The 13,891-nt window shown below is 34.4% G+C and overlaps 1 protein-coding gene across 2 annotated transcripts in view; it reads left to right on the plus strand.

Annotated features, from left to right (window-relative positions):
* USP6NL (USP6 N-terminal like) overlaps positions 1–13,891 on the plus strand; it is a gene marked incomplete at both ends in the record, with an annotated part of 88,740 nt that overhangs the window by 59,443 nt on the left and 15,406 nt on the right. For both annotated transcript variants that reach the window (XM_084253417.1, XM_084253418.1), the window contains 5 exons: positions 1,298–1,405; positions 6,603–6,712; positions 8,955–9,003; positions 10,612–10,732; positions 13,503–13,597. In XM_084253417.1, coding sequence (XP_084109543.1) covers positions 1,298–1,405; positions 6,603–6,712; positions 8,955–9,003; positions 10,612–10,732; positions 13,503–13,597 — 483 coding nt within the window. The remainder of the gene's footprint in view (positions 1–1,297; positions 1,406–6,602; positions 6,713–8,954; positions 9,004–10,611; positions 10,733–13,502; positions 13,598–13,891) is intronic.

Raw genomic sequence — 13,891 nt, forward strand, 5'->3', positions numbered from 1 at the left:
AACAAACAATATGTGATTATCTAATTGAATCAGCCTCACGGTATTAACTGTTGCACAATGGAAGCTGTTCTACACTGTCACTCATTTTAAACCACATAATCTAAGTTTCTTAAAGCTACATAATGATTTATTTACTTAAGCTTTAGATTAAAAAATTTTTTAGTAGTATAATAGTAGAAACTGTTATTTTTAATTCATAGCTTGTCTGCATTTCAGTTATTAGAATTGCATTTTGGGCCTCCCTGGTGGCGCGGTGCGTTGAGCGCCACGCTGTGAAACTGTCCGCAGCCTCTGCAGCTCTGGTTCGATTTCCAGCAGGCCAGGGAGATACCCACATGGTGTGGCAGAACTCTCCTGCCTCGCCTGCCGCTCCCCTCAGTAGTGTCTTCCGTCAATCTGCCAGTTCTGCTCCCCCCTCTGTCTCTGGTGATTCCTCTCACCCTCCCGCGTCTCTGACTGTACCCCAGTTCTTTTATAAATAAATAAAATCTTAAAAAAAAAAAGAATTGCATCCTAACTTATAAAGATCCTTAGAGCAGTTTGCTTTCAAGGACCCAAAGAATTGATGATATTGATGATTTATGCCTAATTTCATTCAAAGGTGATGACGTTCCTTCTCAATGAAGATTTATTGCTATTTCTGTCTGATCAATGTCTTTAAGAAAAGGATGAAGATTTTCCTTAAAAAGACTTGAAAAGAGGAGGATGGAGACGAGGGAATGGGAAAGAGAGAATTTAAGATTATTGGTGATAATAGCTATGAGAATGAAGGAAAGGAGCTTGATGTGGTCTAGAGAGCCTCAGAGAGAAGGTGGTGGGAAAGCGATTAGGGGTTAGATAGCTCTCTACACTCCATGACGACACTTTCTGCACAAGTTAGCCTCTTTTGCTCTTTGGGGCTTGCTCTTTTATGGGGAAAAGGAAAAGTATATGTATGTAAGTAACTACCTAATTATGTCACACGGGTATGTGTAATTCAAATGTTCATAATTTAATAAAAAGAGTACTGAATATGCTTTCATGTGGCTTGAGGAACACCTAATGGTCTGACAATACTGATGTAGAAGGCATATTTAACATTTTCTTACTTGTTTAACCTATCCATTTTGTGCGTCTGTCTCCTTGTTAGAATCTGAAAAGTAGAAATGATAGGATCCAAATGTGTTGTTAAATTGATTATCATTGATACTTTGAAAATAAAAAGAGTAACAAATATTAATTATAATTAGTTTGCTTTAAGGGGACTTATCTAAGACTTCTCAGTTTGTAACTTTCAATTTGCGTTTCTCTTACTAAGTTTCATAGGAGAATTTACAAAGGAATCCCACTCCAGCTCAGAGGTGAAGTCTGGGCTCTGCTTCTGGAGATCCCTAAAATGAAAGAAGAAACAAGAGACCTTTATACTGTGAGTGTCTGAAATGAACCTATTATTTTGAAATTAAAAAGAAAAATCCAGTTTTTTTTAAACTTTTGAGGGGATGTAAAAAATATTCATATCATTATTTGAAGTTATTAAAATTATATCAGATTTTATAGACCTATTATTTGTTTTCTTGATTGTTTCATTTTTTGCAATATACTTAAATTTCAAGCACATACTCAGTGTAAATAATATTTTCTGTATCTATCAGTACTTATCCATGTTTTTTAAATACTCAATGATTGATCAATGTTGGGGCATATTCAGAAGGAAATATACTAACACCTGATTGTAGCTGCTTGCTTATAATAATAATGAAATCACTTCTTGAGTTTATGGGGAAATAACAGTAGATGCAATTTAAACAACAGTTGCCTGTACGTGATTGACTATTTTCTTCTAACTGTAAAAAAACAAGAATATTGCCCAACAGTCTCTAGACTTTGTCATAATTTTGGACTCAGTGATCAGTAATGTTTGCCTAAAATTAGCCAATGCATAAAATATTCCTCCTTGTCATCTCAGCAGTATTCTTTTTAACCTAAATTTTGTACTTATCTTTCAAAGGAACTTACACCTCAATGTCATTTTGAAAAGCAGCCCTCAGAAAAATCTGCATAAATCAAATTAAAAAAGAATAAGTGAAATAAAGAAAATGATAATCTAAAGCCAACACTAATTATGAAAGGGGGTTTGGAATTCTCTTTTGGTACTTTCTCTTTGATATATACAACTAAAATTTCATATTTTATTTATATATAAATAAAATTTCATCAAGATGGAAGGTGATAAATACTGGTTAATTTTAAACAGTTGCTCATTTTTTAATGAGTGAAAGATTTTTAAGATTTGCTGTTCAGATCCTATACAGACTGAGTTTCTGTCTCAGAATTTTAGTGTTTCAAGTTATTTGAGATTGTTAATAATTGTTAGAATAATAACAAGTTATTTTAGATTGTTAATAATTGTTAGATTGTTAGAATAATACTTCTAGAGCCACTGTTGAAATGATGTCTGAGAGAACATAAAATTGAAGCTAGCACCTTGTACAGTGTGCTTGGCTTGTGGTAGGTACGTTATAAATATTTGCTTAATTAGCCAGGCTTAATCATCTTGTAGGCCAAACCCACAGTGATATTGCTAATTTTTAATCTCAGTACTTTGTTATACTTCTGACCCCCAGGTTTGTAGATTCATTAGATCTTATTTCTTTCAGATGTTTATTTTTGTATTATTGTGATAATCATGGATCTGAATCCACTCAATCTCTGAGCTAACTGTAGAAGCTGCTTGCCTCTCATTACATAGAAAGTACACTTGATTTCCTGCATTTTGCATAGTGGCTTATAAACTTTCTAGGACGTAAATGATCTTTCTGAACTTTTTATTTTTTTATTTTTTATTTTTTTTTACCTACTTAATCTTGAGCTCATTTTTCTTCTGTTGGATTTTCTTGACATCTGGGAAACTGACAGCATAGATGTATATACATATTTTTTTCCTTTTCAACTAAATTTTATGTTAAAGCATATTCTGCCTTCTCAAACATTTTCTTTCTGTGTTTCAGTGTCTCAAAATCTTTTACGAAGAAGCCTATGAAACAATAATTGAAACCTCTTTACTTGTCACTTCCTATTTAAAAAAAAAAAAACACTTAAAAATATGTAGAGATTATTTTCAAAGCTAATTTTTTATAATACCTTCTGAACAACTTTTTATCTGAAATAACACACAATAGTGGTCATATGATTCTAATACAATACTTTAAATATCTTCCTCTGTCTTCATAACTCTTTTTTGGTTTTGTTTTTCATTTTAACATTTATCATTTTTTAACTTTTTTTTAGACAATATTTGCTTCCCCCACCCCCTCAGATTGACTCCCCATAGAATTTCTTTCACCAATGCACCCGCGCACCATTGCCACATTCCCGTGTTCCTCCCTCCCTCCCTCTCATCCTTCTCCCTCCTCCTCCCCTGCAGTATGTCTCTGGTTTATAATTGTCTGTTTTTGCTTTGCTGTGTTTTGTACTGTTGTTATTATTATTTTTTATACTTATGTCTTATTTGGTTCCCCTATATTCCTGTTATAAGTGAAATCATCCAATATTTTTCTTTTTCTTTCTGGCTTATTTCACTGAGCGTAATTCCTTCTAGCTCCATCCACATTGCTGCGAATGGCATGAGTTTATCTTTTTTGATTGCTGAATAATATTCTACTGTGTATATATACCACATCTTCTTGATCCAGTCATCTATTTTTGGGCATTTGGGTTGTTTCCAGGTTTTACCTATTGTATATAGTGCTGCAATAAACAAACATAGGTGTACAGGTGCTCTTTTGAATCCCTGTTTTTGTGTCCCTGTTTTTAGGTAGAACCCTAGTAGTGGAATTGCCAGATCACATGGTAGCTCCATTTTGAGTAGACTGAGGAACCTCCAGACAGCTTGCCACAGTAGTTGGACCAGTTTGCACTCCCACCAGCAATGTAGGAGAGTTCCTTTTTCACCGCATCCTCGCCAACATTGTTGTTGCTTGTTTTTTTGATATGTGCCATTCTTACTGGTGTAAGGTGGTATCTCAGTGTGGGTATGATTTGCATTTCCCTGATTATAAGGGATGTTGAACATTTTTTCATATGCCTGTTGGCCATTTGCATTTCTTCTTTGGGGAAATGTCTTTTGAGCTCTTCTGCCCATTTCTTGTCTGTCTTCATAACTCTTAAATGTTCATGGCTTACAAAACTACAGAAGCTGCCCTTCTATGAACTGTCACCCAAAACACAAAAATATACAAACTCAAAACACATCATATATATATATATATATATATATATATATATATATATATATTCCAAATAGCCTTCTTTCCACTTTTAAATTAAGGCAGGAACTAACAAGGATATGTTCATATATATTTATTGGAATTGATTTTAGCAGGTATATACATATATATATATGTATGTATTACCTGTATATGGTCAATAACGTGTATATAGATATGTAATTATATTTAACATGGTTAGGTGTGAATTAATATAAATTTTATTTAAATTCCCTTCTGTTGAAACACGGGAGATTATACAAACTCATCTTGACCCTCTTAACCCTGAAATGTCATTAAATTGGTAGCAGAAAGTTTTTTAACGGACAGACTTACAAAGCATAAGAAAATAGAAGAGGTAACAGCAGCCAATTTTTGAAAACCAGAATCAGACAAACACTAAGTAAACAGTAAAAAAACTGGGAAAACGTAAATTCTAGGCTGGCAGTGGGAGATTAGAGAAACAACTTGATTTATATCTCAGAATCTCCAAAACATCATAATTATCAACTCTAGTTACCTCTGAATATGGAGGTAGAGCTAAAAACAGAAGTGTTGAAAGTCTACTATAGAAGCAGTTAGAGCTCTTAAGTCTCCAACCCTGAAATGAGACAGGAGGTTAGCTATTTGGAGAAGTTAGAGCAGAAGATCTCTGGACTGGGGAGAACACAGTGCTAGGAGCAGGGGAGGAGTGGGGGCTGCTGTCATGAAAGTACAATGTCTTGAATTGAGTATCTTGAATTTGGGGTATTCAGCCTTTTTTCTTCACCCAGCTCTCAGAACATATGTGGGCAATGGTTATTTTCCTGACAAGAAGGTACCTTCTCTGGGGAACTAGCCAGCCTAAGAAAATAGAAACAAAGGTACTGATTTCCAGGGAACACCACTGAAACTGCCTAGCCAGATCACTCCAGAGTGAAGACACAGTTGTGAAGCCCCAACCTCGCACACACAGCTTTCCATCAGCTTTTAAGTGTTCTACTTTTAAATATAAGCAGTCAGTGAGATATCACTATTTGTTGGAAAAAGGAATCTAACATGAAGGCAAATGAGAACAAATGGGAAAAAGGCAAATTACAGAGCAAAATCAATTATAATTGCTATAAAAAGGAATATTTAAGAACAAGGAGCTTATGAATATAAAAAAAATAATGGAAACGAAAGATTCTAGAGGGAGGTTGAAGAAATTTCCCAAAAACTAGATTATAGTCAATAAGACAGAAAATAATAGAGAAATTGTAAGAAAACTAAATGACAGCCCAGGAAATTCCACACTGTAATGATAAGAGTTACAGAAAGAGAAAATGGAAGTGGGGAAGGAAGGAAGAAGAAATTGATAAAGAAGTATTAAAGAAAATTTCCCAGGACTGAGATGAGTTTTAAAAAGATTGACGAGCTCCATTGAGTAGATAAAAATAGGTCCAAACTAAACAGTAATGTGGTTTTAGAACTTGGAGAAAGAAATTCCTACAACTTCCAGAGAGTAAAAACAGATTTCATATAAAGCCAGAATTAGAGTGCAACACTGGAAACTGGAAGACAGTGAAGGCAGTGCCTTATGGACAAAAAAACTTTGGAGCTTAGTGTTCTCAAACAGCCAAACAAATAAGAAGGTAGTATTATCAGATTTCAAAGTTTCAGAAAATTTGTCTTCCATATACCATTTCACAGGCGCTACTGGAGAAAGTGTTCCTCCAGACAAGAGAATAAACCAAGAAGCAGATATGAGAACCATGCAACTGGGGACAACTAAAGGAAGACCTAGTGTATAGTGAAGGGCACCCCCATGGTCCTAGTTGTGTAGCAGGCCCAGAGCTCAGCCAGCCAGACTAGAGTAGTCAGAAGACTGGGAGACATGTCTCTAAGAGTTGAAGTTAAAAATAAACCCATTTTGTTTGAACACCAGCAGGGGAGAGTTATGCAATGTAAAGTGAGTCTGGGATTGAATTATGTATTGAGTATGTATCGATGAAGCAGAGCAAGAAATAAGGCAATGATTAGCTTCAAGGAAAAAAAAAAATGTGCCAAATGAGAAAAGAAACCACAGTGGACTGTGTGGCTTGACTGTAAAGAGCTTTTACATAGTCTTAGCAATGCAAACTCCACAAAGTTATTTGTACAAAGTGAAAATCTGTGTTGACAGAATGGGAGGGAAAAGGGAGTGAGAAGAGGGGAGAAGGAGGTGTGGGTAGGAGAGAAACTTCATTATGTATCTTTTGTTTTGTTTTCACTTTTGAACCATGACAATGATTTTCCTACCAAAAAAATTATAAATAAGAATTATTTTACTATTTAACATAGACTTTTCAACAACTGATTTCCATAAATATGTGCTTTCTTCCTCTCTTTTTCCTCCAGAATTTAAAACACAGAGCACGGGGTTGTTCACCTGATATCAGACAAATAGACCTTGATGTGAACCGCACATTTAGGGATCATATTATGTTTAGAGACAGATATGGTGTTAAGTAAGTAAAGTTTAATAATATGAAATATAAATTCAAAGAGTCTTCATGAAAGTTTTTATAAATAACAAATAGTCTTTATCAAAGTTTTTATTGACATAAAATGTGTTCCAGTTGTCTTGTAGAGCCTACAATTTTGGTTGTGGTCCTGACTGTATAAGCTTTTGCAGATCTCTTGGTCTATGTTGTGTGAAACTTAGGGTCTAATCTAACTCAAAAATTTAACCTTTGACATAATAGGTACTATAAAATTGCTGAAGAATCATTTTATGATCTGGGAATTCTTAAAATATGATAGATACTCTTATTAAAATCATAAAAAAGAAATTAGCGATCGTTATTTATGAGAACCATATCAGTGGTAAATATATCTCTATAATCTTGAACCCAGGAAAGATGAAACTGTCTAAATGACATGAGCGACAGTTTGCAAGTGAAAGGCATAGTTTTGCTGACCTCCATATCAGTTAAAGTTCAACTAGAAAAACCGAGAGATATAAACTAAGAGATATAAACTAAGAGATTTATTTTAAAGAACTGACTTAGACACTGTGGGAGCTGACTGGGCAAGTATGAGATACTTTATGTAGGCCGTCAAGAGAGGGCAGGCTGGAACTCCAGGGCATGAATGAAGTTGTTTCCATGGGAGATATTTCTTCTTAAAGGAAACTGAGATTCTGTTTTATCAGCCTTTTAACTGAATCAGACCTATCCTGAATATCTGGCATCATCTCCCCTTCTTAGAATCAACTAATGGTGGTTTTTAATCTCATCTGAAAAATACTTTCTTTACAGCAACAGCTAGATTAACTTTTGAATAACTGGGGTTGGTAACCTAGCCAAGTTGAGGCATAATGCCAGCCGTCACAGTTCATCTTATTGACTTAATTTCCAGATGAAGACAGTAACAGTCATACTTCCATCTAACATGATACAGCTGTTTTGCTTATGACTAAAAATATGTTAACCCTTTCCCCACAAGAAGATGCAGAGTCCCTGGGGTGCTGTTCACTCTTCTTCTTTGATAGTCTGTAACCTAAATACTGTGCTATAAAGTTGACTATTATATAATTAATATATCTGACTAATATTTTATGTTAGATGATAAGAGAAAAGAGAAGGAAGATATATATACACACACATATAGACATGTATAAATATTTATATATAAATATATATCTATGATGTTATGTGTATAAACATTTATTCTAAAATAAGGAAGAAAAGTATTAATTACAGTCATCATTTCTGCCACTGGACATGTGGTCATAGCTGTTTTATAACTTTCTTTTACTACCCATTCCATATTCCCTGTGCCCTCAGCATATACCCCAGCTGCTTGTAGTTCTTTACCTGGTAGAGTGACCTAAACCTTTGTTGCTGAAGGCTCTGTACATTAGTGCATGGTTGTAGTTTTCCACTAACTTTAATCACAAGGTTTGGGATTTAGAGACTCCCTGAGCGTTCTCTTGTATTGTAGACATACTCTTCCTTATGTCCATTATGCAGTAGAAACTCAGTTTACTCTATAATGAGGATCAGTCTTTCTAGCCAAAATGGTCACTTCCTTCTTGGCTTATTTATTCAGAAGCAAAAGGAGCCCAAAGTGTGTGGATGGCAGACTCAACTTGCAGTTCAGTGGAATTGCTGTTGTGTTACTTAGTGGAAACATTCCTGCCATTGGAACTAAAACCTCTAAACCAGCAGGCCCTAAGGTTGACTGTTCAGGAAGCAAACACTTATCTAGAGGACCACTAGGGGTAATGATGGGTGGAACCATCTCATATCTACACTTTGACTCTTGGACTCCTGCATCCTATCTGTGGGAGAGACCATACATTATAGTGTGATTTAGAGAATGTATGGCCTCCTGGAAGACATTGCTCCAACCCTGCAGGGTATTCCACCTAGCCAGGAATAGACTTTCCAAAAGACTATTCCAGAGTTCTATCAAAATAATTGTTCCTGTAGGGGTGATTTTAGAATGAGACTATAGTTCATTGAAAGACAGTGACAAATTAAAGATATTGTTATGCCCTTTTGTGTTTTTTGTATAAATTTTCTATCAGAATGAATGTTACCTAGCCTCAAATTTAAACTATATATTGTTTAAACTGACCTTGGGATCATTTCTTTATTATAAATAGTCAGTATATCTGCATTATCTATTTGCTTTTAATTTGTTTTTTTAAGTTTATAATTTAAAAAAAGTGCAATAACTAAATGTAAATTTTCTTTTCTGTAGGCAACAATCCCTATTCCATGTTCTTGCTGCATATTCTATTTATAATACGGTAAGTTTTGATTGTGCCTGCCCACAGTTCTTAGTGTTGTATTCTGAGGACCTGGGGGAACAGTTTTGGTACTCCCTACTAACAAGGCTCTTTTGGGCTGAGTTTCTCCATCTTAGGACTAGATGATCTCTTTCAGCTCTGGATTTTTACAGGGCTTTTATGGCAGCTATGGGGTCTTAGAGCAGAGCTGATTTGGAAGTGGAAAAAACTGCAGTATACTCATGAATCTCACCTTTTCCCTTTTTCTCCAGATTACATTTTGATATGTTTTTATCTTGTTTGTTTTGTTTTTATTTTAATCAAACAGGATTAGGTCAGGATGTTGATGGGTAGATTAATTTTTACTTGACTCTTGATAACTCTCCATTGTCCCTGGGAGGTTGTGTTATAGTGTCAAATTTTACCCATTTGGTGAGGTCCAAATAGGAAAATATGTGTACCTACCTGCCCATAAGTAGGCAAAAATTAAACTTTCTAGTAACAGAACATGTTGTTCTTAAGGCATTTATCACTCTGGGAAGGAGGTCTTAATTTGGGCAAAGAGTATTTAATGTTCAACCTCATTTAGATGTTGTATTAGTGCTTGTTGACTTGGTTTCAGGGAGGACAAGGTTTGAACCTTGTTGGGGTGTGTAATTTCTATTATGATTATAATCTTTAAATTACAACAATTTCACTCAAACTAGTACAAGTAAAAAAAGAGTTTATTAAAGGGACCTCTCATAGAAATGAAGTTATAGTTGATCCTCATGGGAATTGGAGCTGGCAAGTGAGAAACTTCCAGAGAGGAGGAGAGCTGCACCTTCCTTCTCTTGCACTCTGGGGTAACTCTAATCATGTCTAAAAACTGTTTATTCTACTGTTTCTCTCCCTGAATTGCTTTCTTTGACTACTTACCAGTTTCTTCTTGGCCAAAATTGCATCCATAGATTCTGTGTGACCACTCTGTTCAAGTACATACCACCATCTGGTTATGGACTCTGTGGCTTTATTCATATTTCCTAAAGAGAGTAACTTATTACTCAGTACAACCAATTAATTGTTCCCCTGTGGACAAGTGTCCTCTTCTGCTGCATCAACTTTGATGAGCATGGCACAAACATGACTCTTAATCCACACTACAAGCAGGGAAGATGGGCAGAGTGTGCAGTTCTCAGAGAAGGTGGAGAAGCTATATGGTTATCCCCAAAGTCTCTACATAAAGGTCCAAAAATCTAGAGAAGACCAGATGGCATGTTGGGAAATGGAGAAGGAGAGAAATTTGTCAACAGATGAGCAAAGAATATTTAACTAAGAATCATACATATAAAAGAAACAAAAAGCTGTTGTGCCCCTTACGGAAAGTATGATAGTACCGAATAGGGGCAATAGAAATATGTGTAGGTTTAGGCTTTTCCAAACCTCAACATTTGTTCTTCAACACAATTCTGTTTTGTTATAAGATGTGACTCAATGCTGTAAAGAGTATATTTTTCTGTAAAATTATCCACTAAATGTGTTCAGGGTTGTTGTTGTTTTTTTTTAATATTTTATAGATCAGTTTTTATCTGAATAGATAGATCATTGGATTTAAAAGCATCAATTTATTTGTTCTCATTTACTCTTCAGGAGGTTGGATACTGTCAAGGAATGAGCCAGATCACAGCTTTACTCCTTATGTATATGAATGAAGAAGATGCCTTCTGGGCCCTGGTCAAACTGTTCTCAGGCCCCAAACACGCCATGCATGGTAAGAAAGCCCCAGAGTTTATCATACAAGGCAGGGAGAATAAGGTAAATGAAAACAAAATACAAAAACTTCATGTACAGGGACTTGTTCAGTTAATTCGTCTTTGTTGTAATTTCACATTTCCTTTTTCTTTATTGAGCTTTTCTGTTCACATTTATATTCCTTTGTGTTTACCCTAAACTATATTGTTACCATTTAAGAATTCTTTCCTTAACTTGCCCCCAGGCAGCAGAAACTAATTTAAGTTGGGAGGAATTTAAGAAAAACTGTATTATTGGGAGAAATAAAAGATGTCTTTTGATTAAAACTATTGACAGTCCTGCAGTTGTCATCTCAGTGAAAAATATCTGTTATTGACTAGATATTCTGATGTATAACTGTCAACAATTTATTGAGAAATGACACTTAAGTATTTAAAGGAAAGGTACATAATAATTAAGTAATTTTATATTTCAAGTGTGTTTTAGTTCTTCCAGCTGTAAAATTGATTGCATTTTACATGAATGGCTAATAATAGGTTCTGGGCACTTTACTGTTTGATTTCAAAACGTGGCATAATTTTGGGTTTCAAATTGGGAAATTTTTTTTTATGATCTTTTACTTATATTTGCCAAGTATATGCAATAAGCTTTGTTTTAGAGAGTTTGGATTACAACCTGTCTTGGCTAAGTTAAATAAAACTGATTTTTGTTTCTAAGTACGAATTTACTTTCTCAGTGCTATCCATGTGGTGTCACATTAAAAACATTTTAATACTAATCCCTCTAGAATGGATTGTTAAGTTCTCTTGTGAATATTTAAGCTTTATATGCTAGGAAACCTGTCACATGTTTAAAGTTATAGTTTATACAGTTATATAAAGTTATATCTACAACAGTATTTTACTATCCTAATATTTGCATTTATACTGTAGTACAGAACATTGTGGGTAAGCTTATACTTTGAGATACTTCTTTCTGGGTCTGCCCATGAAATTTTATAGCTAAATTAGGTTATCTCAATTCTTTGCATTTTCTATATAAAAGTGGTATCATTTATATATATGTAGAATCAAAGTGGGGCCTGAAGAAAAAAAGAAAATATCAAGTCTCTAGGATATCACTGAAAAGTGAGGAGGGCCTCCCTGATGGCGCAGGTGATTGAATGCAGTGTTGTAAAGCTTTCTGCAGCCTCTGCAGCATGAGTTTGATCCCTGGCCAGGGATCTACCCACATGGGGCAGCAGACCTCTCCTGTCTCGCCTGCTGCTCTCCTCAGCAGTGTATTTCCATTGTCTGCCTGATCTATTCCCTGCGCTCTCTCTGGCATATCCTCTCACTCTCCCACGCCTCTGGTCTGTACCCTAGCTCTTGTATAAAAATAAATAAATCTTTTTTTTTAAAAAAAAAGTGAGGAGCTGTTCAGTATCTTAGGATCCTTGAACTAGTGTCATTATTGAGATCCATTGCCTTTTTCAAAATGCCCACTCTTTCCTGAAATTTTTCCAATTCCTATTCTTGTCAAATTGACTGTGAAAGCTACACAGATAGATAAAGATTTTTTTTTTAATAAAATAATTTCACTGAAAAATGTAATTAAGAGAGGATCTTTTTCTGGAAATTTTTACACACCTTAGAAAACTGAGAATTACTTAAGAAATAGTCCTTTCCAAAGATTGTAATATGATGTTTTTCAGAGGTATCTTCATTAGGTCTTGGAGGAACATAGCTTTACTTTATGAAGATAAATGTTCTGTGGGGAAAAATTGGACTCTAGGATCAAATAAGTCTGGCAGCTGAGTTAAACAAAGAGTACTAGGGTTCTTTAATCTACAAAATAATCTAAAAGCATTGAGAAGCTCATGCATCAGGAATACTCAGGAAGTGTATGTATAACAAAGAGCGTTTCCCTGGGATTATTTTATGTATACCAGATTATTTTCATTGAGGTAATTATGTTACAATACTATATGTTTTAGGAGTTTACGTACATACCTCTTCAAATATATATTACCACATCACACCCACTACCAAAACACCAGTATTTCACCACCAATGTAGAATATCTCTGTATACCTTTCAAAGTTACATAGACCTCAGGGTGGAAAATACTATTGTGGAGAAATCATAAACCCATGTTCTTTTTCATGGATTGTGTATAATATCTGAAAAGAAACTCCATATAAAATGAGATGTAAAGTTCCATGAGTTAAGTATACAGATTTGCTAATAGTTTGCTACTTATAATTTGTTATTTCTTAGAAATCTTATATATTGTGTAATCAGTTGGGATAAAATACGATTTTTGATGCAACATTGATCATACAGTACCTATAGGTTTGAGCAGATACTAAATTAACTTGTGGGAATATTTAAAAAGTGATCAAAATGTTGAAAGCATGATACTAATGAAATTGTTAGAGGAAGCCTGAAAAAGTATGAAAATGTTTGTTATGTAATTTATTAACAGTAAGACAAAATAAATATCAAGATTAGAATAGCCTATAAAAAATAGTGTACTAAGATGTGGCCCAGTACTTTAAATGGCTTCAGTTTTCTTTTTTTCTTAGCTTCTTAGTTACCTTTTTAATCAGAAATATATCATAAAAAATCTTTAGCAGATGAATACTAGGTTACAGTACAAGTTTCATTACCTAAAGCTTATTCACAATTATTTCCTTGAATATTGATTATTTTGTTGCTGCTGTTAGTTAAAAATGAAAGATGTTACATGTTAAAATAGGTGTTTTTGTTGGTATTACATGACATATTGTTTTTATGTTTGTATTCTAGGCTTTTTTGTTCATGGTTTTCCTAAACTCTTGAGGTTTCAAGAACATCATGAAAAAATACTGAATAAATTTATGTCCAAGCTTAAGCAACACTTGGTAGGTAGATGTGACAATGACTTATACCCCCCTATAATGAGAATAAAGCTACAAGAACTAAGTGCAGCCTTGGGCCCAATCTTTTTATTGATTTTAATGTTGTTCATTCATTTATTATGCAGTTATAATTTCCGTTTGTTTGAGAAACATTAGATTTGTGAAATTTAGAATTGATGAACTATCACAGCCCTAAATCAAACTTCTTTGAAGTTTGATATCTATATCTATGTATACATACATACATGCAAACAATATAATTTTAAAGGTTTATGATTTCTCAGTAATTTTGCAGGT

This window comes from Talpa europaea (assembly GCF_964194135.1).
Source record: "Talpa europaea genome assembly, chromosome: 14".
In the NCBI taxonomy this organism is placed as follows: Eukaryota; Metazoa; Chordata; class Mammalia; order Eulipotyphla; family Talpidae; genus Talpa; species Talpa europaea.